The sequence below is a fragment of the Pezoporus flaviventris genome, unplaced genomic scaffold (genome assembly GCF_033815535.1).
Source record: "Pezoporus flaviventris isolate CSIRO_AGI_PZ_B2104156 unplaced genomic scaffold, CSIRO_AGI_Pfla_v1 ptg000002l, whole genome shotgun sequence".
Classification (NCBI taxonomy): domain Eukaryota; kingdom Metazoa; phylum Chordata; class Aves; order Psittaciformes; family Psittacidae; genus Pezoporus; species Pezoporus flaviventris.
In genome coordinates, this window is record NW_026892550.1 from 50,231,628 (window position 1) to 50,258,289 (window position 26,662).

At 35.8% G+C, this 26,662-nt stretch overlaps 1 protein-coding gene across 2 annotated transcripts in view; it reads right to left on the bottom strand.

Annotated features, from left to right (window-relative positions):
* The window catches only part of CENPE (centromere protein E), a 37,226-nt gene that overhangs the window by 5,815 nt on the left and 4,749 nt on the right, over positions 1-26,662 (bottom strand). The window contains exons 6-36 of one of the 2 annotated variants that reach the window (XM_061477959.1): positions 25,981-26,062; positions 25,719-25,786; positions 25,569-25,640; positions 23,911-23,962; positions 23,322-23,409; positions 23,017-23,143; positions 22,220-22,339; positions 20,752-20,910; positions 20,258-20,402; positions 19,322-19,416; positions 18,960-19,016; positions 18,715-18,882; positions 16,649-16,723; positions 16,270-16,389; positions 15,780-15,914; positions 14,991-15,168; positions 14,379-14,533; positions 13,064-13,378; positions 11,946-12,257; positions 11,597-11,755; positions 10,215-10,415; positions 9,006-9,275; positions 8,757-8,894; positions 7,710-7,922; positions 6,596-6,733; positions 5,513-5,713; positions 5,281-5,424; positions 3,923-4,135; positions 2,521-2,730; positions 1,795-2,004; positions 302-523 (exon numbers count right to left, since the gene is read on the bottom strand). In XM_061477959.1, coding sequence (XP_061333943.1) covers positions 302-523; positions 1,795-2,004; positions 2,521-2,730; positions 3,923-4,135; positions 5,281-5,424; positions 5,513-5,713; positions 6,596-6,733; positions 7,710-7,922; positions 8,757-8,894; positions 9,006-9,275; positions 10,215-10,415; positions 11,597-11,755; positions 11,946-12,257; positions 13,064-13,378; positions 14,379-14,533; positions 14,991-15,168; positions 15,780-15,914; positions 16,270-16,389; positions 16,649-16,723; positions 18,715-18,882; positions 18,960-19,016; positions 19,322-19,416; positions 20,258-20,402; positions 20,752-20,910; positions 22,220-22,339; positions 23,017-23,143; positions 23,322-23,409; positions 23,911-23,962; positions 25,569-25,640; positions 25,719-25,786; positions 25,981-26,062 — 4,842 coding nt within the window. Of the gene's footprint in view, positions 1-301; positions 524-1,794; positions 2,005-2,520; positions 2,731-3,922; positions 4,136-5,280; positions 5,425-5,512; positions 5,714-6,595; positions 6,734-7,709; positions 7,923-8,756; positions 8,895-9,005; positions 9,285-10,214; positions 10,416-11,596; positions 11,756-11,945; positions 12,258-13,063; positions 13,379-14,378; positions 14,534-14,990; positions 15,169-15,779; positions 15,915-16,269; positions 16,390-16,648; positions 16,724-18,714; positions 18,883-18,959; positions 19,017-19,321; positions 19,417-20,257; positions 20,403-20,751; positions 20,911-22,219; positions 22,340-23,016; positions 23,144-23,321; positions 23,410-23,910; positions 23,963-25,568; positions 25,641-25,718; positions 25,787-25,980; positions 26,063-26,662 lie in introns of both variants that reach the window. The other variant, XM_061477953.1, reaches the window with a different exon arrangement.

The following is a 26,662-nucleotide window of genomic DNA, read 5'->3' on the forward strand; positions in this document are numbered from 1 at the left end:
GAAGCATCAAGAGTATCACACTATTAAAATCAATACATCAAAACCATTCAGGAACATTTCATGCTGATTTCTGAAGTGATATTTGTGTACAGAAAACAGGTAATTAAGACACATGACAGGCAAGAGCTCAAACTTGCACTTCTGGAATAAAAAAAGCTACAAAACTGAAGTGCACTCTGGGCTGGTATGAGGTGGCACGGATTTACAGTTGCCATCAATACTAATTTTTTTTCCAGCCTGATATATTCTCACTTAGAAAACAAGCATTAAATAAGCTTTCCTTAGAAACAAATACCAGTACCTTCACATCTTGTTCTGCAGCCTGTAACTTGTTACGAAGCCTGTAGTTTTCTTCTTCTAACGCTTGACTGGCAGAGCCACCAGGGGCCAGTTGTTCTTTAAGAGTGTTTAGTTCCTGCAGCAATTCTTCACTTTTCTCTTTTCTCTGTTTTGATTCAACATCAGCATTTTGGCAATAACTGGCAGTTCTGGCATCCAGCTCTGATGAAAGTTGAAGGAGTATCTGAAAATAAAAGAGTGCCATACTGATAAATTTTAAATTATTTTTGAATCAACTAGAATTAGGTGTAGAAACAAGAAGTGTCTTGGTTTGTGTTATTTCACACTCTTGTTTCAGCATCCCATTTGCAGATGCTTGCTATCAGAAATGCGTCACTAGCACTCAAAGTACTGGTTTCCTTTCCAAAGGAGTTGAAAGCAGGAAGGGGCAAAAGAGAAGACAATGCGCTACAAAATTATATTTTATATAATATAAAATACATTTATATTAGAAATGTATTTCTGCATTAACTCAAACACATGCATTACAGAAACAAAATACTGGAAAGACTAACAGAGGCACACACAATTATTCACAGAGGTTTTTGTTAGAATGTATCCATTGACTAAAATAAGTGAAACCATTTGAGAGAAAATATTCACATTGGACTATTCTAGAAATGTTTAACATGCCAGACAAAATGAAACTTCACATTGTCAGGAAATGACACCACTATACTAGATCTGTTTGGTGGAAGCTTTGATCCACAAAATATGAATGTCAGGGAATTCTTCCAAAAAGCCTGGCAATATTGGGAAATCCCTGAAGAAGTCAAGACTGGCTAATCTCTACAAGAAGCAGCTTTCAAATATGCTAAACTTAACAGGACAGAACTGAGTCAAAACACTGAGGGAAGAAGGGTAGTGAGCTCTTCATACTTCAGATCAATACTATTAAAAGGAATAGCATAAACAGACCAGGAACTTCCAGGATATCCTTGTTGTAAAAACTTCCCTACACCTAACTCAGAAAGTAGCGGATTCCCTCCCATAACCTGTTTCTTTGAGAAGTGCTCAATGCATTTGATCAAAAAGATAAAATCTCATGAAGTCCTGTTTGTTATGCACTTAACCCTGTAAAACACTTTTTCCAAAGGGGACAAGAGATAAGAAGGTAAAAGAAGAGAAAGGAAGGCCAAGCTGCCAGGTTCCATAAGCAAAGTTATATAATAATTATGAACCTACAGCTTCCAGAATTCGGTCTAACACAAGCATACCTCCTCCACATATTTATCACCTAGAAAATTTTTCACAAAGCAAATTTCCAAGTTTGGATACAGTAGGAAAGAAGTACTTGAAAATCTTTGGAGTATTCCTACCTCTTACAGTTAAGTATGAATACAGTAGAGTGCTGATGATAATGCATAATCTTTAAATAGCATTTTTTGTTTGTTTGCAATCAGATTAGAGGCATTTACAGAGTGCTTAGACACAATAAATTAGATGTAACATTACCTTTACTTTAGGATTCCAGAAGTTAATGACTTGTGAAAGCCTTTCATTATCTTTCTTTAACTCTTCTTTCAGTTCCTCAGCATCACAGTGAGCTCCTGAACAAGCTTCCCAAAACTGTGCAGTTTCTTTTCTAGCACTTTCTTCCTGCTGTAACTCTGCCTCTATGCAGAGAAGTTCACTTTCCATTTCTGATATATCTTTGAAAATGCTCTTTACAAAGAGAAAAAAAGAGAATTCAAGTTTAAATATTGCTTTGTAACTACATGTCTAAATATACATTTTGCCCTTTTGGGCATCACTAGTTGCAGAAAATCCGTTTTAGCATCTAATTATCACATAAAAGGAATTCTGCTATACTTAAGTTATACTCTACTGGGAAAATGAGTCTGTCATCTACATTCCTGGGGCAGGTGTGAAGGGAAAAAAATATGCATGTTAGTAAGTGTTTTATTGTTTTAAAAGTAACCTTAGTATTGGGAAGTATGCAATTTAAAGGGCAAATGAGTATATAACATTCCCACTACTTTATAACGTCTTTAATTTTGATATACTTGAGAAAACTTTATAGAAACTTCAAATTATAGAATTAGTAGCATAGAAACTACAAATTTTAATCCCCCCCTTAAGTCTCAACAGATAAAAGCAATGCTATTAGATTAGCACCACCACATTACCCAATGCCTTAAAATATGCAAGTGTTTGCCTGAAAATTATTTCAGATACTACCTCTGCCTCCAAGTGCAAACTCTGCAGCACTTCACTGATGTTTAATTCTTGAGAAGACACTTCATTCTGGTTGAAATAGACCTTTCTTAGGTACTGAATCTGAGCTTGTAGCTGATCTTGTTTTCTCTTTTCCTCAAGCAATTCCATTTCATATTTGTTAACAGTAGCATAATAGTCTCTTTTCTTTGAGCAAACACGACTAAACAGGAACTGTTGGAGAAGCACAGGATGCATCAGTGAGTATGCTTTAAAATGGTACCTCACATCCAGGTAAAATTCCATAATTCAATCTGTTCACTTTCCTAGTCCATAGGTGCCCAGCACAACTAAAGCATGACCAAGCAAATCAAGTTCACATGAGCTGAATAGCAGTGTCATTTAAGAATTGTAGCTGGACCAGCATTTCTAAAGGATGCCATTTTTTGTGGACTCCTAAAGAGGCCAGAAAGCCTGAAATGCGCTAGACAGCCTTCCATGAATCTAGACTTTGAAAAGCCAAGTGAGTTATTCATTGTTGTATTTATTTCCTCTTAAGAGTTGTGAAAGGTGTAGATGATCTACAAGTATAATATCACTGTGCTGATTTAAAGCTTCAATCTAGTTGAACTTAATCTACTTAAACATCTTTAACCATAAAAGTTAAAAAGCGTCTATTGGAGGGAAAAAAAAAGGCAAAACCTAAAGTTATGAAATAAGGTTCTTTGCAGGAGTTGCTTGCTACTGGCTATTTATAGAGATGACTGACTCTTGAGATCGTATGTCCAGTGTTTTTGTATACTGGATATGAACCTTGCCCTCTCCCCAGACCTGTGTGTCATCATGTCCCCACTGCTCCCCTCACCACCAAACCCCTTAGCATTTGATGGCAAATAAAGAAACAGAAAAATACTTTGTTTACTGTATTTCTGCATATGATAACAGGAATTCTTTCCCAATTGCCCTTAATTTTGATAAATGGAATCTGTTTCTCTACTGGACTACAAAATCGCAGAAGGTCCGCAAGGCTATAGAACTTAAACTACTTAGGTAGTCTTGCAGAGTACAAATGCATCTCCAAGGTATTCTTCATTGTGAGGGGAAAAAGACAGGCAGCACACTTAGGGGTCCATAATTTGCTCTATTGCATACAGAAAGAAAATTTCTTTTTCCAGTTAAAATGGATTAATATTAATGAATTACTCTGCAAAACAGCTGAACTACAATAAAAAACTAAGGTTTATTACCTAAATAGTTCCAGTTTTCCAGGATTGAAAAACATTTACCATCAATTTATTTTCCCCAAGATATGGTTCCACAAAAAAAAAAGCAAAGCTAAAATATAAAGAATACTAGCTCTTAATTTGAGAGCTTATTAAAAAACAACCCACACCAAAGCAATATGAGGCATTTTAAAAGTTGTTACCTTCAGTTTGTTCAATAAGCTCTGGAGATTTCTGTTTATTTTCTCATTTATAGTTTGAAGTATTTTGACTTGTTTACTCTGCTCCGATGAAAGCTGAGTGTCTATCGCAGCTATCACTACCTTCTGACTATTCAGTGCATTCTTTAGATTAAGTGACACTGTAGACAGACGTTCGTACCTCTGCCCCATAGCTGGAAATTTCTCAAGAAGCGCCTAAATACAAGTGAAACAGATTAATTCATAGTAAAGAGTGATTAGCTTTAAACAGAAGCTTAAAATAAACCATCAGACTCTAGGACTAGCCTCTGCAGTATGTATTGGTCAATATGCTTCAAAGCACTCCCAGTAAACTGCAATTCAAGTATCACATACGAAGCTACATTCTACGTTTTAAACTATAAAACTTCCTCAGTATACTGCTTGCATCTCTGGTTCTTAGTTGAAAGAAACAGGATTCACCAGTTTAACTCTTCACCCCACCGTAAAAAAAAACAACCCAAAACAGTGGAACTAACATTTGTACTTTTCTTGTTGGACACAGGGGATAAGATCAGAAAACTGCATAATAAGCAGACAAGATCTTAACCTATTACAGAAGTCAGAAGGGGAGAGCACCATGAAGATATCAACTAATGTTTACTTCCCTCAGTATTAGCTCCCTGCTGCTGATGTAGGATAGAAAGTGTGGAGAAAGCTACACAACCAATTTTTACAATTTGGTCCTTTATCACTTTTGATGTTACACTGAAGATGCACCCAGGGCTTTTATAGCATATACAGAATGATGCCCAAATCTGCCGCACGCACTTACACAACTGTAATACAAAGGTACTCTACTTTAACATGTGCCATAAATATTCATAACTCCCAGTTTATTTTGGCTTTCAGTAGGTTAAGAGTACTTTCACATCTGTGAGAACACATTCAGGACAGTTAACTAAACAAAAGCTCTGATGCATTAGAGGATTTTCCTATGTTTTGGAAAGAAGACATTTAATGAAATTGATTTATGTGAAACCAGTTTATTTTTGATGGGAATGTTATTTTTGAAGGGAGGATTTGGGAGGGGTTTTACAAAAAGAAAATGATAAAGCACTGCTACATGACTAGTTATTTTCATTGGGTGGCTGGACAGCAACAAAATCAAGTGATGACTCAACTAAGAAGTTCAATTGAATGAGGTGCAGTCACTGAACAGCAACAGCAAATCATCTGAACCTGTGGTGTGTGGCATCTTAGCAGGATAAGCAAACAGTTTTATACATTATGCACAGAAGCAATGTTTATGCTCCAGAACAAAAGGTATTAAGTTTCTGGTTCTACGTGCATCCTTAAAATAAGGAGATAAGCAAGTTTACCATAATTTTGAAGTTTGTTTCCTTCAGTCTGTCATCAACCATCTGCTCTGCATTATTCAGGCCCACCTGAACAGACATATCATTCAGGTTTCTCTGCTTCAGTTGGTCTAGAGCACACTCTAGTTTTGCATTTGTTTCAGCACACTAAAATAATAATAAAAGTATAGATATTTAAGTACCATTCAAGAAGAGAAGTTACAAATAAGTGAGGTATGCAACTTGCAACACCTACCTTCTCAGAATTTTTTTGCAATTCTTCCTTGAGCTGGTCCCGCTCAGACCTGACATCCTGAAGAAGTTTTTGTAGCTCTTCTTTTTCTTGATTAATTACTGAGATTTCCTCTTTAAGTTGGGAAGAATGAGTAGTCTTTTCAGCCAGTAACTGGTCTTTTTCACATGATACATTACTTAGCATCTCAGTTAACTGTTGAAGCTATAATAAACAGTGAAGAAAAAAAATAACCAAGAATTATGATTTGGTCCTGGTCTGTATGCTGTCCTCTGAAGTACTCAATTATGTCAAAGAGCACAATTTCCCATAACCCAGTAATATCCAGTAATAATTATCCAGTTATCCAATAATAATTCATACTAGCAGCAAGCAAAGCTTAAAAATATTTTTGTGTTCTAATTGCTCAGAAAAAAATTAAAAAGGAAAAGAATAGCATGACTCCAAGAACTCTAGTCAACTTTGGTTTTCAGTAAAGCAAGAGGAAACAAAAAGACAGTCAGCATATAGCCCCATCAGAAGAAAAAAAGTAACAGATCAGCATAAGAGAAGGGCAACGGAATTGCCTATTTGCTGTAATGAATAACAGAACATGTTTGCTAATGTGAAGCGTTCCTTGGTTACTCTGACTCTACAGTCAAAGGAAGAGCTTGAAAGGTGAAAAGCAAAGAAGTGAAAATTGTAAAGAGACTGAACTGGCAAGAAAGTGCAAGACTTTCTGAATAACATAGTTTGAAAGTATCCAAAGCACCAAGGATTCCAAACCCAATTAGGTTAGTACTGTCTACATAGTGCCTTTTGAAGTCAGAATAAATGTATCAAGCCTGCACACATTGGGTAAACTGATGTCCATCTAAAGGAGTGACCAACTGATCTGGTTATGAGGCCAAGAAGATGAGGATGCTATCTCTATCACTAAAACTTGTAGGAAGTCCCTTGCCCATGTTCATGCTTGTTTAGCAACCATGAAAATCATATGGTGACAACAAAAAAAAATTTAAATAGGATTAGTCTTAAGCAAAAGTTTAGCACATCTGTGATATAACATCAGAAGACAGAACAGCTACTAAAACAAGAACTCCTCACCTTGCTTGTTAGGCAGTCCTCCACAATCTCTGACCGCCTCTGAATCTTTGACAAATGTTCTTCCCTTTCTTCAGCTTTGATCTTCTCATTGCTGAGGAGTTCTTGCTGCCACTTCAATTCTTTTTCAGTTTCAAGAATCTGGAATAAAAACAGATCAACAAAAACAACATTAAAGTTATAAGACAGCATGTGAATCTACCTCTCACATATCAGGGCATTCATTATTTCATACAAGTCAAAACATTTGGCACAAAACCCACCCTGCTTTAGTCTGAGTACAGGTTCTGTCCTTGAAAGCATTTCCTTTCACTAAGCAAAGCCTGCCAATTACATGAACAATTCGTCCAATTGTTTAGTAGCAAGATGCAAAATTAATTTGATAATCCAAGTTTGCTGATATTATTTTTTACATTAGTTAAGTCTATACATACTTAAAAGATCAGTAGCTCTACCTGAGGTTTTCTAAAATAATCCAAAAGCTTTTATATTTCTTAAAATTTGCAGAGTTTCTCTTAGAGAAAAAGATATTTACCAGACTTCCTTTTAACTTTAGAAATCATCATCTTAATTTTTGTTAACTACAAAATTGAATGAATTTTTCTGAAAAGCACGTCAACATAAGCATACCTTTCATGCAAATACTTGGGATACTGAAGTCAGTTCCTAATTTGCCAGGAAATAAGACATCAGGAAGGAGAAATAGTATCACTAATGAGTTTCTCTCCTCAATCCAGAATGAATTGAAGTGGTAGGAGAATTAAGCCCTTAGATATCAGTAAACCCAGCCCGGATTATCTACTATTTAGTGCTAAATCCAGAGAGACTGTAGATGAAGCAGGAATTTGTGGGGTGTTTGTCCAGCAGGTGGCAGACAACTGTGCCTAAACCCACAGTGGCACAATGACCAAAAGGTCAGGGAGAGGATAAAGGGGGATTAAAAATCAGAGATTGCAAAGTCCAGATTGGATTAGTAAATTAAGTTTAGTTTACTGCCGCTATGAAAAAGTGAAGAAAGAGAAACATATCAAATAACAGAAGGTTTCACAACCAAAGTAATTTAGAGTGGTACATCCTGCCTTTAAAATGTTATTCTATTAAGAGATTCTATACATACTCTCTCCTTGCTTTCCCGGCAGTCAGCTTCTAACTGATCTCTTTCAGCTTTACAAGTCTCTACTATTTTCTGCAGCTCATCTTTCTCCCGACTGATTTTCTCAAGCTGCTGAGAGAAATGTTCATTCGTTGTTCTTTCAATTTGTTCTTTTTCTGCCAGTAGCTTGCCATATTCCAAAGAAACACTAGTCAGGTGTCCAGTTACTTCAGTGATCTTAAAGAAAAAAGAAGAAACAGTATTAATACATTTAATAATCTCTAGCATGGATAGAAGTAATTTGGCAGACAGAACGCTACTGGTCTGGGTTTTGGTTGTTTTTTAAGAAGTGTTACTGGATCGTATTTCACAAGCACTGTCTGTACATATGGGCTATTATAACGACTACAGAAGACACCTCCATTAGATAACTGCTACAGTAAACATCGGAAAATGTAAATCATGCTTAAGTCAATAAAATTTCAGTGCTTCTGTTTCACTTTTAACTGGTAGATAAAAGTGAACATGTTTATATTGTAGTTCCATAAAAATTACTCCAATGCTGTATCCACAGTAGATAAACATTAATGCTTGTGAAAATCAAGCCTAATAGTTTCAGACATGAAAATAGTAAGTACATAAGAAATTTATGATACTGCAGCAAATCAAAGAATGAGCTAAACTGCCTTTTAGTTGCTCAAGTACCTTCAGAATTACATAGCTAACACATTATGAGAATTTAAAGAGTTTAAGACTTGGAAAATGCATTGAGGTCAAAAGACCAGTACTGATACAGTATTCCATCATTCAGCACTAACGCATGTTTAGTTGTAAGTAAAAGGTTGTAGCTTGCAAGTCAAATTGCAATTGATGATCTTTTCACTGCCTTGGTTTCTACTGAATTCTTTTGAGAAGCAGCACAGTGCAGGCAGGGCATAGGGGGAAAGAAGGAAAAAACTTAATTGAGTTTCATTATTGCCGTTACCAAACCCATAAAAACTGTGGCCTGCAGAGGACATGGGTTACCAATCCTGAGAGAATTGTAGTTTACTTGACAAAACTGCATCTGACCTTCTGCTGGAGTTCATCAGTTGTTTCCTTCAGCACCTCTTGTGCTTTCAAGAGTTGATTTTCTTTCTCTGAAAGACTTTCTTTTAACTCCGCAAGAGAGTTTTGAGCACATCTCAATTCTTCCTTAATTTCTGAATTCTTTGGACACAAGACAGTTAAAGTACATTAAAACCAGAACAACACTTCCAAAATTTAAGACTGAAGTTTACTAAGGCTATTACCCTCAAGGAACAGAACTATTTCTCTTACCATACTAGTTGTCTGCTGTATAGTTTCTCTTAGCTGGTCACTCTCATTTTGGAGATTCTCCAGTTGCATTTTAAGATTATCTCTTTCTGATAAAATGCTCAGTTCCCGACAGTCATGCAGTTTTGGATTCAAATCTGTTCTCCCCATTTGTTCAGATTCTCTTGGACATTCATTGGCCTTCGCTTCCTCCATTTCATGCAGTTTCTTTTGTGCCTGGCTCAGCTCTTCTCTCAGAGGAAACAATTCTTGCTCAATAGGTTTTTCTTCAATCTGTGGTATCTATTTTATAGAGAGACAGAAGTCAACACATTTGGGGAAGTAGCTTTAAAGAGAAAACATCTCTCACCCTTAACAAGTTGATCACGTAAAATGAGCAGAAGCAATGTCTGAGATTTTTCTTCCAGAATAGTAAGATTTGACTGAACTCAACACACAATTCAAGGTTCTTGAAATGAGACATGTAAAAGCACACATCTGAAGTAAGAACTTCTGAAACAAGTTAACCAGAAATAGAATTTCATGACTATAGTTTAAGCTTGAGGGCAAGGGGTAAGCAGAAGAAGAAAAACACAAGAAAACCCTCCAAACCCAAACCAAAAACCCCAACAACACCCCCCTCCCCCAAGCTACTGAGCCCTAATCAGTTTTTCTGTCTTAATAGTAGACAATGGTGCCAAACCAATTATTTTCTTGACATTTGTCTACTCTCCCATAAATACAAAAATACCTACTTCACTTTTTTCCAAGTGTACTATGTACAAACACACTTTATACACATACATAACATATACAATCAGCATATCCAACAGCAGAAAATGTTGGCTGCAGTATCCCTTTCACTACAGTGAAACAGTCAGTTCTAGCTATGCTTTGAAAAAGCAGAACCACCCTTTCCAGGTGAGCAATTTTTAGTTTAGCTACTTAATTTCAGTTTTAACTACTTTCAGAACTACATCTGTGCAGATCAACTCCGAATACCACCATCCTGTATCAAGTTGAAACTGAATTTACAAAAGTGTTTGTCTTTCTACTACTAGCTGTCCAAACAAAACAGTACGAGTGGGATATATTCCAAACAAACAATACTAGTGTTTAATGGTCTGTAGTCAAGTAGCAGGACCCTTTCTCCATTTTTGTTTTGCAAGTTATTTTCACACAAGCTGATGTCTAAGTAAGCATCAGTAACCACTACAGCTTTAACATAATTACCAAAGTTCCTTCTCCTTCTTGTCTGTGATGTAAACGGTCCAGTTTATCCCGCAGTGAATTGTTCTCTTCTGTGAGGGCAAGTATTTGTTCCTTTTGTACCCGAAGCTCATCATTCTCTCTACAGTTATTTACCAACTTTTCCTCAGCAAGCTGGTCTCTCTCTGATGTGATGATTTTTATTTCTTCTGTCATTTGCGATATCTACAAAAAACATGCAAAGACGTATTTCCATCAATTCAAAACCAAAAATAAATGCAAATGTTTGATATACTTTACTACACTATTTTTAACAAACAATTGTAACCAATCTAGAAAAACTTCAGAACTAGGTCTTTTGCCTTTGTCAATTTGTTCTAAGTGCTAACCTTTGACCAGTCTCTTCTGCCATATTGGGCAGATTTTATCTGGAAAAAGTCTGAGGGGAAGCAACCAAAGAAGAAACACCTATTGGATGATTTTTATGCATCTGTTCCAAAGCATGCAAATGCTGAATTTATAACCATTGATTTACTGGGCCTGGCAGCTGATATACTTCAAGAAAAATATATTGTTACATACTATAGATTCTCCCTCCAGAGAAACCGTGCTACTGCAGCAACTGTTTAACATACAAAATTCTCATCACCCTTGTCAGTTTTCGAACAAACAAGCACAAAAACAGGTGGATCAGCCTTCTGTTGTGTGTTGAGAATAGAGATGCCATTGACAATCATGTGTTACACTTCTCATTGGGACTGAGCATTATAAACCATTAGCCTTATTCCTACCCTACATAACCTTCATCTCTTTTTCCGTTTGTCATCTAATGCCACCACTGAAAGTAACAACCATGGGGCACACTTGTTAAACAAAGATTTATTAGAGTATATGTTACAGCTTGAAGCCCTATAGAAATTGATTAGCAATTGGTAAAATTTGGATCAGACAATATTAATTTCTTGTCCACTTTTCACCAAAGCCCTAGAAATTTCCTAAAGGACAAGCATAAGAGACTATAAGCAGACTAACTGGGTTTGTTTTCAGTACTGGAAAACATATTAAAAGCATTTTTTTTAATTAATGTCTTACCTGTATTTCAAGTTCTTTAATGTTTTTCCCTAGTGCCTCTTCAACACTCAGAATTTGAGCCTGTTTTTCAGAAACACTTTTTTCCAGATTCTTGACAGTGTCCTGGGACTCCTTGAGAACACTCTGTGTATTTCTCAGTTCTTCATGTGCCAGAATGTTCTTTAAGAACAAAAAAATCCAGAAAAGAAAAAAAGAAATTTTTCAACATTAGTAAGCACACTGGTTAAAAAGCACAAACAGCAAACCACACAAAAACTAACTTCCTGACATATTTCAGTATAGTTTATACTTGTTCTTTTGAATTAATGTTTTACCTGTATTTCAAGTTCTTTAATGTTTTTCCCTAGTGCCTCTTCAACACTCAGAATTTGAGCCTGTTTTTCAGAAATACTTTTTTCCAGATTCTTGACAGTGTCCTGGGACTCCTTGAGAACACTCTGTGTATTTCTCAGTTCTTCATGTGCCAGAATGTTCTTTAAGAATAAGAAAAAAAAAAATCCAGAAAAGAAAAACAAATATTTTTCAACATTAGTAAGCACACTGGTTAAAAACCACAAACAGCAAACCACACAAAAACTAACTTCCCAACATATTTCAGTACAGTTTATACTTGTTCTTACACTTAACATGTATGGTCAATTTCTATAAAGGCAGAATTCCTACCATTGAAACAGTGTCCTTGATATCCTCTTTGAGTTGGTGTGCCTCAGCTTGGAGAGACTCCTCTTTTTGCTTCAAGTCATCTCTTTCCTGGGTTAGAACTTCTATTTCTTCCTGACATGCAGTAAGCTGCTGAAGAATTGCCTGGATCTCTGAATCCTTGGCTTTCAGTTTCAACTCCATAATCTTTTCTTGCTCTTTTAATTGCTCCATTTCATTCAACTTCTGCTGAGTCTGAATGAAATCATCTTTTACCTCAAGAAGCTGTTTGTGCTCCGCTGTCTTTTCTTCCAGTTCCTTCGTTTTGCTAGAGAGCTTTAGTTTGCAAATGAAGAGCGAATATGCTTTCATTGTAGCGCAAAACTGCATAATGCGTACCATGTTCTCACAGAATCTTGTATTAACATAGAAAGGGTGAGAGATGCTATCTTTCAAACAGCAAATAGGAAGTTGATAATTTAATTTTTAAGTCACTGCTTATATTCTTGCCTACATTACATAAACCACATAAACAAATGCTTAACAACAGAAGTCTTACTAAAACATAGCAACATGCACAAAGTGGTATAGTTTAGGAATTATCAAACCCATAGCTGGAATATGACAGCCATATCAGTGCCAAAGTCTTGTCAAAATATGCATCCTGTTTCTATATACAGTTCCCTTTTTCCCTTAAAGTTTTTGGTTTTGTTCCCCCTCCCCCCTTTTTAATTGCCATCTTATGAAAGGATGTTCTTCAGTTTATTTTGGTCTGTTCTAAACAGACTCAAGTTCCTGATGAGGAACCTTTGTTTCTATGACTTTAGATAGCCATAGCAGCATATCTGAAAAAAAATATTGCATAATAAAGATATAATTTAAGAACAGGAAAAGAAGAATTAAAAGGTCAAATACAGAAGAACACAGAACAACATATACTTTGCCTAGGAAGAAAGAGACCACTGAGCTGCAGAATCCTGCAACCTTATACACCAGGCATAGAGTAAGTAATACCCACTCATGCTAGAGTGATTTAAATTCTGTTATTTATAGCTTCAAGACTACTTCTCCAAAGTTTGTTTTTATACTATTAACAGATTCCTCATGTCTTAATCTGTAAAAAGGAGCAAGGTGACACTGACCTCTAATTTCACTTCATCCAAAGTTACTTTAGACTCTTGTGCTTCTTTAGATAGCGTATCTATTTGGATCTTCATGTGTTTATTGTTTTCTGATGCAGCTGCATATTTTTGCTGTAGTTCTTCATGGAGCTGTTTAAGTGCTACATATTCCTGGTCAGACTTTACATATTTAAGTTGTGCAGCTGCTAGATCATCTTTTGATTTTCCAATTTCCTCAGTCATATGTTTAAATCTAATTTCATTATCAGCTACTTCAGAGAGCAGCTTTTCTCTTTCTAATTTTAATAAGCGTAGCTCCTCACATTTCTCAAGAATCTGCCAACAGAAAAGTAATATTAAATAGCATTTTCTAAGGCAATTTTTGTCATAGCTGCAAAATAAAAATATGTACATGTGCAGATATAGGAAATAAAGCACAGGCAAACACAGCACAGTATATTGCATTTTGCTGTACTGGGAGGGAGCTGCCTCGCAAACAATCCTTCAAAGAGAAGCTAGACAGATAAGCCCCTGCCAAAGCCTTGAAACCTCTCCTCCAGCTGTTTACGTACTCTTTAAGTACTTTTCCTGTGTTTGAGCTAGGTCTGGACTGATACTCCTGGCTGAATATTCAGATGTATTAATACTTATAAACTCTGTATCATGAAGAAAGTTGTTAACATGTAATTAAGCTTTGTTTAACAGTGGAAGGAGACCACTGGAAAGGTTTGGAACATTTTGCAAAGCATTCATGAGTTTGTGAGATTACTTGCCCTGGATAATTTTCCTTGCACATACTTAGTAGCAGGTACTTAAGGATAAAGAAACTTAACATGTTTGCAAACATTTTCTAAGACATTTATAACAAACTTGGTCTACGAAGCCCTGACTCACCAGTAAACTGCAAAGTTTCCTTAAGTCTCCTAGGATTTCCAAGCTAAATCTCTTGCTTCTCAAGCAGCATTTCTCCTAAGAGCTCTTGAAATTTTCCCTTCACCCAGTTAGACAAAAGTTCAGTTTTAGATCAGTAAACCAGGATGAAACACCATTACACATATACACAGTTATCAGTGGTAACCATGGTAAGTAGGCAAGCAAATGCTGGACTAGAAATTCCTGATTAACTATAGTAGACTCTATGACTAAACATGGGATCTTGAATTTATTCCTAGCTGAAAATATTAAATGCCTGAGGAACAATTTACTCAGCTTAGTTACAAAATCTCAGTTACTTGATTCAAGACAACTTTTTGCTTTAAGTCTTTATACCCAGTAGGTATCCACTGATATGTTACCAGCCAAGTACACTATAAAAACAAGGAAAAAGATTGTTTACCTCTTTCTGCTGTATCTCAACAGTATTTGGTAGATACTGAAATTCTGCTAGCTCATTTACTTGTTTTTGTAAAAGTACATTCTCTTTCAATGCTTCTTCTAGTTCTCTTTTTAAGTCAGCTGCCTTTTTTTCCACCTCCTCAAGAGAGCACAGATCTAGAGAATTAACAAGTTTAGATTAATAAGAGTGCAAGAGAAGAAAAGCATGTTTAAAAGTAAACAAAGTTCATAATGCATTCTGGACATCATATTGAGATAATTCTAGGAAAGTGTGTTTTACAGTGGCCAGCAATTAAAAGATAAAACTACTGGCTTGAATTCCATCATCATTTGTTAGGTTGTCATCCAGTCTATTTCAGATTCTCCCTGACAACGCTAATTAACTTGACTGTCTTTATGCAAAATAAAAAGCATTAAGTTGATGTTTTCCAAATAGTTCAAGAAAGTGCTAAAGCAGTTACTATGTGCCGGCAATACCAGATACTCAGTATTTTCATACCGACAGAAGCTCCAAGTGTTTGAAAAGACAAGCTAAAGTCTTACCTATTCCCCTGCCATTGCAGGAAAAAGGGAAGAGAGGGGAGAAGAATAAAAGCACCACCTGGAACAGTACCTTTTGGAACTTTACCCTCCATCAACAAAGTTAGCCTGATGTTTTCTTGAAATACAGACTGCAACTCTTTCTGCAAGTCAGCTTGCATTTTTTTGTAGCTGGCTTTTCCTGCTTCTATTTGGCTTTGATAGAATTCAACATCCTTCTGCATTTGCTTGTAATTCTTTGAAAGTTCATTCTTCAAGAAAACAGAAAGAACCAACAATGCAATTCATACACAAAATGAAAGTCTACCTGTTTGACATTTAAATACTGCATCTGTCACATTTCCTGTTGTCACCTTGAACAAGTCTGGCCTTGATAATCACGGCAGAATAAGCCACAATTTAACAACTGCATTCTTGTCAGAGCCTTATAACAAAACATACCTTACTTTAGAGGTCAGGGTCATAATTATGTCTACAATTTTGCCTTTAAGGCTTGCTTTGAGGGAGTAAAGTCACACTTCTCAGACTTCGTATTTTTTTCTTTAATTCTCTGGTAAAATTAGATTTGGAGTCTTATGTCCCAGTAAGTCCTGAAGTCTGTTCATTTGTACTCTCTCAGTACAGCAAAAGCTAACCACCTACTCCTGTGGAAGAAGTCTGTGTTTTCTTTTTCCCTTTCTTCTGAAGGCCCATTTTCCATGAATTCCATAATAAAAACATTACTTGAAGCACAAGTCCTTTGCTTTCTTTAAATACTCTGTAACATTTGGTCTTTACTGATTGCCTTCTTTACCAGTCTAGGAGCAGATAGGCCGTTAACAGCATTTTGTGCAGCTATAAATGCTGTTTAAATAGTACTTGCCATCTTTTCCTTCAGCTCCAAGTTTTCAGTTCTGAGAAAAGCAGATTCTTTTTTGGCATCCAAGGCTACACTTTCACTATCTAAGAGAGACTTATTCAGCTGCTGGATTTCCTCAATTAGCTTATCAGAATCTCCCTGAAAAAGAAAATAAACACTCAGATATCAAAAAATATATAGACATAATAAAGCAAAGGTGCTCATTATAATGCATTTAAAATGTAAATACAGACTTAGAAAACTTGGGAAGTTTACTCTAAAATGAAGAGTAGCAGGCTCATTTGACGGATGGGATAAAGAGCAGAATTTCCCATAGCTTTATTTCACTAGAATACATCTGTATGATAATATAGTAATTAGCATTTTTAGCTGTGTAAAAAGTTTTCCTGATGTGTAGGGAAGCAGATTTCAATTACATCTAAGGTTACACCCCAAATTAACCCACCTTCAACAAAACCAAAACCACCTCTCAACACAGAAAATGCAAATTTACCACTGAAAAAGATGTGTCCTTTTCTGCTCCTGCTTTTTGTAATTCTTCCACATGCTTTTGTAATGCGCTTATTTTGTTCTCTCTTTCTTTCAGCAGTTCCAATTTGGACTTCATTTCTGCCTAAAAGTTGGAGAAAAAGAAAAGCAGAAGAAAGATTCTAGTGCCCAGTTTGGTTTTTCAGGTAAGAATTTAACAAAAGAATGCTTTGCTCATAGTTAGCATTCACAAGTTTTAGACATATCCCCCATACAGCTAATAAGATTAACCAGACCCCACTGATTCCTAGGTTGTCCTCAGCAGACACAGTGTTTAAAAAAATAAACAAACCAAGCACATTTCATACAAGTCTTACTGCATGTAAATTCATGGACAGGCTCACCTCAAGTTCCTCATTGTACACTTCAGCATTTGAAACTAGACTCTTTAACTTGGTAATTTCATGCATTAGTTGCATCTGTGGAGCAAATGGAAGCAAAATTGCAGAGAATGTTAGTAAGCACCCACACCATTAGTTTTAGTTGCCAACACCATGAAAATAAGCAAGGTCTGTCTTGTGTTTTCTATTAATAGGCAAACCATATACACACACACACACATCTATTTAAACAGTAACAGCAAGTTGGTAGGTATTCTTTCAGACAGACAAGATGCAAAGCTGTTTCAGTGGCCTCGTAATTAAAAAGGATTCAAGTGCATTTTAATCTGTAACAGCTTGAGAAGCAGGAGCAAATTAATGCAGAAATTGTACAGCTATGACACTTCAAATTCTAGTAATGTTAAGCAGCTTTTTATGCCACAGTGCAGATATTTGTGATTTAAACTGTTCACTAACAAAATGAGCAGGTGCCAAAACTTAGGTGAAGCAAGGCACAAAAACATTCAGTGGCATCCTCTGAAAGGAGGCAAAGTAGAAGACTGGATAGAAAAGCATGTGTAAAATTGAGGAACTCCTTTCTTTTGGTCTTTTTTAGAGAAGCTCTACCATAAGCACTCATCTACAAATCACAAGCATGGGCAAGGTGAAAATACAATCTGTAATATTAAGATCAGTGAAAAAACTTTAAGCACACTCCTGTATTTTATGTAGTTCAGAATACAGTGAGAAGAAAACCCAATCTGTAATCTTTAAATCAGAGGATTTTTTTAGAATATATGGTACAATACTACTGTCAGAAGTCAAATGTCATTATTCAGAATCATAATTTACCTGTATGTATCTGTGGTGATTTAAATTGATGGATTTTAATCAATGTTTTTAGTGAAATATGTGACCTTTCAGTATTGCTGTAATTAATCTGCTACATAGGTATCAAAACATGTTTAACAAATCTTTGCAGATAAGGAAGATAACACAATTAGTCTACCGTACAAAGGTTCTTCTAAAAAGAATCTTAAGTACAAGCTAGATCAAAAATCTGTTATGGATCCATTTTGTTTAAGATCTATGAATATTTGTAGGGGACACAATGGAAGTTGGAGGTAATCTTATTAGATTGTAACCCAAGTCAACAGTGCAAAATGATGTAACTTCAGCTTCAAACTTAGTTTCTTATTCAGAGGATACTGAACAGACTTGTATGTACATGTAATCTGCCGAGAAGGCATCAGGAAAGAAATGGATTAATATATCCATGCCTCAATACCTCAAGCTGGTTTGACAGTTTTGGTTGGGTTGGGGTTTTTTGGTGTGGTTTTGCTGTTGTTTTTTTTTGCTGTGACTGATTTCACAGTCTATTCCTTGTGCAGCTAAAACTTAACAAGTAAGACATTTTAGGTTACAGAATCAGAGCATAAAACACTTGGACAGAAAAGGAATATCTCCACTAAGAACATTAGAATGTGAAGAGAACTGAAAATATTTCAGCATTTCCTGGAAGTCATCCAGTATGTAGCTTTACTTTCTCTGACTACTTGGCAGAAAATTCAATGTTTCAATTTTCCAGACATGACTATTCTATTATTTTTATTGTTTTCATTGCAAAATTAAACAATGTTAGAAGTCAATACCCACATAGTTCGAAGGATTATCAAAAGCTAGAGCTATCTTTGATTGTAAGCCAAGATGTTTTCCACACAATATATGAAGTATGGTTTAGCAATAGTACAGTAACTTCAGATCAGCTCCAAAACATACTTATATGCAGCAAAACAACTGTCTCCTGCAGAGGTTGAATGAAATTCAGATCATACATATATGAAAACAATGGATATGTACACACACACAAATGTGTTTAACCAGGCTTCAGTAAGAAACTTTCAAAAAATTTAAGTCTGAATTTTACATTCTGAGTAAATACAGTTTGAGCCCTGTCTTCGCTTATTCTGTTGCTGAATGTAGTTATAAACACCATCTGTAAATCAATATCCAAGATTATGTACACTGAATAAACTCTAGAAAACATCTGAGCACAGAGGAATTCTTACCTCTATTTCAATGGACCTTACCTCATGAACTTTCAGTGTTTGGTTTTCCAGTGCTTCAAATTCATCCAGTTCTACTTTTTCCTTGAGTTTCTCCTTCAATTCATTTATTTCTGATTTTAACTGCTCATTTTCCAATACTAGGTTGTTAAAGTTAGCTTGCAGGACATTGATCTCATTTAAAGCAACATCCTGAAGAAGCACAAGAAACTTTAGAAGTTGTTGTTGGAATGTCAGTCTTATTTCTAGACAACACAGAACAGACTTACCTTTTCTAGTGCTAATGCTTCACAGAGCTCTACAGATTCTTCAAAGTGTCTCTGAGTCTAGAAAAAGAATTGCTCTCAGTTAACTGACCTATGAGATCAAGCAAGTTTAGTGTTCTTTGTTGCTTGTCTTTTCATGAGTAGTCCTGTTTAAATACCAACACTTACTGGATCATTTGCCACAAAACTATGCAATTATAGAACCATCCCACAGCTTCACAGATGACCAAGAAACTTTCTAACCAGTTACAATTCCTCAGATATATAGAAGAATATTGATGTTCTATAGAAGAGTAAGGCTGATCTTACTGGGAAGTATGTCATATGTATGCAATGTATTACACAATTGAAACAGATTATATTACCCAATTCATGTTAGGTCCAGCAGTCCATTCTACATCTGAAATTTGATCAGGAGCCATTAGACACTGGTTGTCATGTACAGAATTCTCTAACAAAGCTGAAAAAGAAGATGTATTAAAAAAATAAGACAGTAGATTTTAAACTGGACATCAATAATTTCTTATGAATTTTATCAGATTGGAAACAATCATTCAATGGCAAAGATGTAGCACACTGCACAGGACTCATGAATCTCATAATTTTCCCTTATGAAAGGGAACACAACTAAAGTCCAGTCCATACTTACGATTACCACTTTAAAACAAGTTAATGAGTACTAAACCAAATGCAGCATATCTACTTAATTACAGACTAGAGAAAATATTTAGTTATCAAGGAAAGAACCACTCAACAGTATCCCGCAAGGCTTAAAAAGCACCACCCCTACATACAGAAAAACCCTCTCCTGGGGAGAGGGTGTGGTTTGGATGGACGGTCTGTGTTAAAGAACAACTTTGACTACTGCATGGCAGAAATATTTGTAGATGCTGTCTTTTACCTCACATCTGTTACTCTCAGTTTTAAGAAAATAAAAAAAGCTCAATATCCAGAAGGGGGAGTGGGTGCTATCAGACTTACTCCCTTTGGGAATTATTTCATCTGGGATAGCAAGACTCAAGTTCCCAATTAATCCCAGGCAAGAACTACCAGTATTGTTACACTAAAACCAGCTCCCTTTTAGGCAGTGTTCTTTGTTGGCAGACACGTTTCCTTATGGGCTAAACGTAACTCTTAAAACTGGGTTCACAAAACAATTTCAGCAGTATAATGGCAACTAAATGCAGCTGTAGGTTGCTAATAATACAAATCTGCTTTTTAACTCATTTATTAAAAAGGTATTATTTCTCACTTCAAAGCTGCTTTGCAAAGTTTCCTTATTTTTTCCTGAAGATACTTACAGTCCTCCATGTCTGGTAGTGATGTCAGAGACCTTTTAATTTTTTTGGTTTCACTTAGCCTTGTTTTTTCAAAGTCTTCAAAATAGCTCACATTTGCCTGGTTTATTTTACCAGGAGCCCAAGTAACTCTTCTCTTTCTCTTGGCCTTTAAAAAAAGTATTTACAGAAAAGTGATACAAGGCATTTAGAGAACAGATGTTGCATCAGCCTAGTTCTATAACAATATCAGCAGCTAACTAGATTGTGTTTCGCAGTTTCTTAAGAATTAAACTACAGCAGAACAGACTGAAAGCAAAAATCTATAGTCTGTTCACTGCAAGGCAATACTGAATTGACAGTCACTCAGGAGTTACATTTAAGTTACCCCTTTAAAAATAAGGAAAATTATGTAAAAATTGAATATCAAACTTAGTCTTCATTGGCGATACAACTATGTATTTAATGTTACCTTTTGCATAGTATTTCAGTTAAATAAATCTAGAACAGGTGCTTACTTTGGTATTTTCTTTTGAGGAAAAGGAGGCAGAAGTCACCAGCATCTCAGTTAAGTTTCTTATCCTATCTTCCTGTACTTTTTGAAGAGAATTTTTTTCTTCCAACAGCTGGGCCAATTGGTCTTTTTCCATTGCATGAATTTGAGTCTTCGAAGACACCTTCCATAAAAAGACTATTAATCAAACTATCATCTTAAGAGCCAAAAGTACACCTACAGATACACAATTACTAACACTTAAACACAACTACACACATTCTTTTAAGTCTGGAAGAGCTGTTTTTAACTATGAAACTGATTAGACTACAATTTACCTGTAGACTTAGTATTTAAAGAGGTCAAACTTCACAAAACAATACAGCCTCAGATTTTCTAAGCTAAAAAAAAAACAACAAAAAAACCAAACCCAATTCTTTCAAGTGCAACATTGCTTAAGATGACCTTCTCATAGGGCCAGAAGCCTAGAGGACTACCATTCAATTGTCAAATAACAGTAAACTACTCTAATGCATGTGTTGTCTTAAAATTTGAAATACTGAAAGTCTATTCTGTTGTAAAGGAACTACATTACAGTAGCTAGGTTATTTTTATTTTAAGCTTGCAATAGGGTAATTCAAAGGTCACATGGGATTTCCCAAACTCTTCCGATATAGTAGGTAATGAGGAGAATATCCCAAGTACAGAAGACAGTAAACACTTCCAGATGCAAGCTTATTTTTAAGAACTCATTTCTGGTATAAGAGGCAAGTTATTTTTCCTTAACCTTTTTCTACGGCTATTTTTAAATCTGTAGTTATATGATAATTTGTAATAATATTTTGACAATTTAATTCACCAAACCAGTACATTCAGGATTGTGATTTTCCTTCATCTTTTATGATCTATGCTCTAACAATATTTGCAAGACTGCTCTTCAACTACACAGATTTTTGCAAAAGATGACCACATGAAAGCACTGTTTGGTGGGAAGTTACTATTGCCGATTTTATTAATAATAGTCATGTCTATGCATGACATCTGTTTTGCCCATGGTGTTACACAGTTGCAACATCCTGCAACTCAAACTGAAGCTAAACATCAGTAACAGGGGAAAAATACAAATTAAGTTGGAATCTTTAACTGACATACAGTAACTTCTTATATTGCAATTAATTATTCCTTTTGATCTGTGGCAATACTAAAGTGTGCTATAAGGCACAACACTTCTGTTTCTTAAACATAACCTACAGAAAGCAAGCGATTTAATTAGTTCTCATTCAGTGTTAGCTTTCACACAGATATATTGACTCTCATCATCAGTTGTTCTAAACTTCACATTGTCTTTTCAGTTTCTATTCTCTGAATTGAAATGGCAGATACAACTCAAAAGAGTTTACCTATCAGTCCAAATTTAACTGGTTTAGTTTTAAAATAGAATGTTTCAAAATAGCTATCAGTACTAAGGATAGATTAATATGTTTATTGCATACTTCTTCCAGCTGCTTTTTCAAATCCAGAATTTCTTTGCGATATCTCTTCAGGAGGGCATCATCGTTAAGCACTTCATTGACTTTGGGAGTATTCTTCATTCTTTTGGCCGTATTGGCAAACTGGAGGGATATTATGGACAATAGTTAAAAGAACAAATATATCAGACTTACTCTGTCTCACATTTCCCAATAGAATTAAGGGGACAGTTTCTCTAATAAAGAGAAACATCTAAAAAAGGACACTTATATTAATGGATATAATATTAAATATTTACATTTCCTTTTATCATTTATTCTAAGCTTTGAAAAAAAAGTAACCTTTGCTTGACATTAATACCTAAAAAGTGAAGCCTAACACTTCAGCAAAAATATACAAAGTTTTTTATCTAATAAAAAGCTCAAAAGATCATAAAAAAGACAATCCTATCTAAAGGATTCATTAATAGGTCAATTACTGTAGGTAATTGTATAGGTCCTTTCCTGTAGGATCTGCCTAACATCTTGTGTTAGCACAGACTTGCAATTCTAACTGTGTTTGGAAAAGGTGAATGAGAAAACAGGTTATTTCTTGACAGGAAGAGATACCAACTGCCAGAAAGCTCTAGTTAGACAACCTCGCACAGGATGACAACAAGGAAAAGATGCTGTACACAAAACAAACATTTCAAGTTCCAAGTCCACAGGGGACATTTACAAGATTCAAGTGACCACAATCCAGCAAATTAGATCTTCCACCTGTTCAACCTGTCTACAATGAAGCCTCAAGTCTGAATAACGCTAGAGGTGATAAGTTTTACCTGAAGAGTACTGAGAGTTTCATCAAAAGAAACAGGAGTAATTGTACAAATAATGACCGTCTTCGCATTTCCTCCAAGGGAGTTCTGCAGAATTCGAGTCAGCTTGCTGTCTCTGTAGTTTATGAAGCTGATGAAAGAGAAAAAAAAATACTTTTGCATAGAAAGAAACAGTAATTATCTTTGCTAGAGGTAATGGGTTATTTGAAATAATTACCTGCATAAACCAGGATTACACATAAAGGATTTTAATTTCTCATTTCATTAGCGACTTATATTAAAACAGGTATACAAACACAAGTGCTTACCCAGAAGGGTCATCACAAAGTTTTTTGATAACTTGGCCCAGAATGAACAAGCTCCGGTTTATATTGCAGCCTTCTTTCAGTCGGACACCTGGGTATCACACAGCATTTTTTTTTAATACTTTATTAATTTAAAAGATAAAGATACATTTTAAACCTGTCAAGCTTTTGTGCTGTTACACTTAAAAGGGTTATCCAAGTGCTAAATCTCAAGTGCCACAATGCACTATGGCCCAAAAGCAGCCAGTATCAAATCCTTTATAATAGCTGAAATGCATCAAAATAAGACAGCAATCTTTCCCAAATGTTAATACTTTTTGTGTAGTAAGTAGCTGGGGCCATAAGAACTTTAATTTTGTTTCCTGTTTAAGTTTTGCAAATGCCTGTATTAACATGTGTAAGTATAACAAACCAGCCTTAGATATAACTTTGGGGTTAATTATTTCTTGTAAGAGAATATTAACTTGTTTTCTCTCTGACCACTTTCTTCTGATAAATGCATTTCTGTGCAGCTTTATGCTGTCACTGTTAACAGTCAAGCTCACAAGGGTAAACAGAAGAAGTCTTCAGAAGAGCCTCATTTAACACTCACCTTCAGATCCTGTTTGACTAGCTCTTTCACTGCCTGCCAGATCTACCAAATTCTGCAAATTCAATAAGTATTTCACAGGTTAATTCTGAGGCAATTTAGTTTTAGATCCTCTTAACTGTAAATCTTGGTTAAGAATTTCAAAAACTGAAGTTACACTTAGAAAAAAGCAAGAGGCCTGTCATTACTGGAAGCAATCCATAACTACTAAACACATACCAACCAGTACTTTCAAGGTACGTAAAGACATGGAATGAGTTTGCATGAACTCTATTATACCTGACAGTTTTCCAATCTTGCAGTGCAATTTCCCCCCCTCTCAGTGACAAAAAAAATAAATACAGTTGCTCAGTACAGAAGTGTTAACTACAAACTCAAGCCATAGAAAGCTTCATAGAATCACAGATCCTCTGGTCCAATCTTTCATGGGAAAGAGAGACTAGAAGTTACTATCTAGCACCCTGTCCTGAATCAGCTGTACATCTCTCCTTGCCTGTCATTGTGGAGATAAGGAAAGGAAGAAATTCAGTATCAGAGGAGACGCCTCCAAAATCTGGTTCAAAGTCAACTAGACCTTTATACCATCCCATAATGATTTGCCTGAGCATGTACTCCTCACTTAAATTGAGTTTCTGTTTCAGAAGGGTAAAATCCTATACTAACTCTCCCAAACAGCAACAGACCAAAAAAAAAAAAAAAATCCAACCTCTCTCTCTGCTATTACTAGAGGTTACTCTAAAGTCAGTTGGAAGAGAGACAGAGCAGAGCATGGTTTAAGAAGAATAGATCCCATGCACTGCAGTGAGAAAAAACGAAGTGGGCAGTAAATTGCCGAGATGCTGCATGAGCAGTGTCTACATTCAGATCCCAGAGCTTTTCTACATGAAGCCAGAACAGAAAGCTCTTTCTACAACACATGTGATTGACTTACTGCTATTCCCAATGCTAAATAAGAGTGCTCATGCAGATTCTAGCAAGCTCAAATGCTTTCATTTTGATTTCATTCCTCCGGATGATTTGGCTTCCCTAAGAATCAAAGAAACTGTATAGAGAAGGCTTCGGAAACCAAAACACTCCAGAGATAAGCAATGTACTCCTCCTAGTTTAGGCTATTTCATATATCAGTAATAAAGCATAATTTTATGATTCAAATCCACCAAAGAGATTAGTGCTAAGTGGGGCTACTTTTGAAAAAAAAAAATTAATCTTCTGGCCATTGCAGCTGTAGGCCACATGTTCTTTTAACCACTAAGTCTGAGGAGAAAAGAAACTTTAAGGTTACCCACTTTACAGGTTCTTTCAGTGGGCTTGTCAGTGGTCAGGAGCTGTATTTAACAAAACACAAGAGCACCCCAACAATAGCTCCTTATGCTTCTGGGAAAGGCATAACATCCCCCTGTCCAGCATGAATTGTCTAGGAACTATTCCCATATCCAATTCCCTTTGGTGGGAATATAGCCTCTAGGTAACACCCCAGGAGTCTCCCTTTATACAAATAAAAACCATGATTTCTACTTAAGAAATGTCTGCTCAAAGTTAACAACAAAGTGTACTTGTAATGTCATTATAAAGCAGCATTATTTTCTCAAAAAAGCAGCAGTGGTAAATTGCTTACTTAATAACTTAATGCCCATTAAATAACTTCTTGGAATACTGCTTACCAAGTGGGATACCATCACTGCTCCATCACAGTTCGCATTTGCAAGGTCACTTCGTTCTCTGCTTTCGATGATCTAGAAGATGAGGGTGCAATAAAGTTTAAGCCACTTTAAAAATATTAACACCCCTCCTAATAATGAAACAGTTTTTACCATTCTGAAGATAGTGTGAGAACGGCTGCTGTGTTCATTCATTTTTGTTTCTCCGTAATGGCGATTTTCTGTCAAAAAGTAGCAGAATATTTCTGCTTACATTCTGATAAACTGGAGATATCAGACAAAAACCACAATTCCGAAACTATCTGACAACACTGATCTCTGAATATAATCTCAAAGAGATACCCTATGATTCTAGATATACCCAGTTCATCAACGCTTTGCTAAGATATCAGCTGACAGTGGCTAAGCAACTTACTTTCTCCTTTTCTTATCCATTCCATTACTTGTTCTGGGGCAACCACCACCTCTTCGATGAGATCTTCTACATATGTATTCCTCTTAAGAAAAAACACAGTAATAAATTCTATCAAACTCTAAAACTCACTTCAATATCTTAAGATTACCAGCAATTATTATGGTGTTCATTTCAGTTTGCTTCCTTTTAAGGAAGCATTATTAATTGAATGTCTTTACTCTGGTCACAAGGGATAGGGCAAGTTTACACCTTTATCAAAACTATAGTCCCTTTAAGGACAAGAATCAAACAAAGATCTAGAAAGTTTCCTAAACATAAAACAAGAGAAATACCCTTCTAGTCATTTTCTGAGGGAACCCAGAAGTATGTTTCCTTGGTAAATGTTATAAGGCCATAATTATACAACTGAAAAAAAATCTCCCTTCTTCCAAGTCCCAAAAGTGTTGATCATTCAGGACATTGGAAGACCTAAAAATCCCCAAAGCCAAAACACTCCCTGCCTCTCCAAACCACCAGATTTTATAATTTGCTACAGGAAGAAGTTCTTTACTGTGAGGGTGGTGAGACACTGGCACAGGTTGCCCAAAGAAGTCGTAAATGCTCCATTCCTGGCAGTGTTCAAGGCCAGGTTAGACAGAGCCTTGGGTGACAGGGTCTAGTGTGAGGCATCACTGTCCATGTC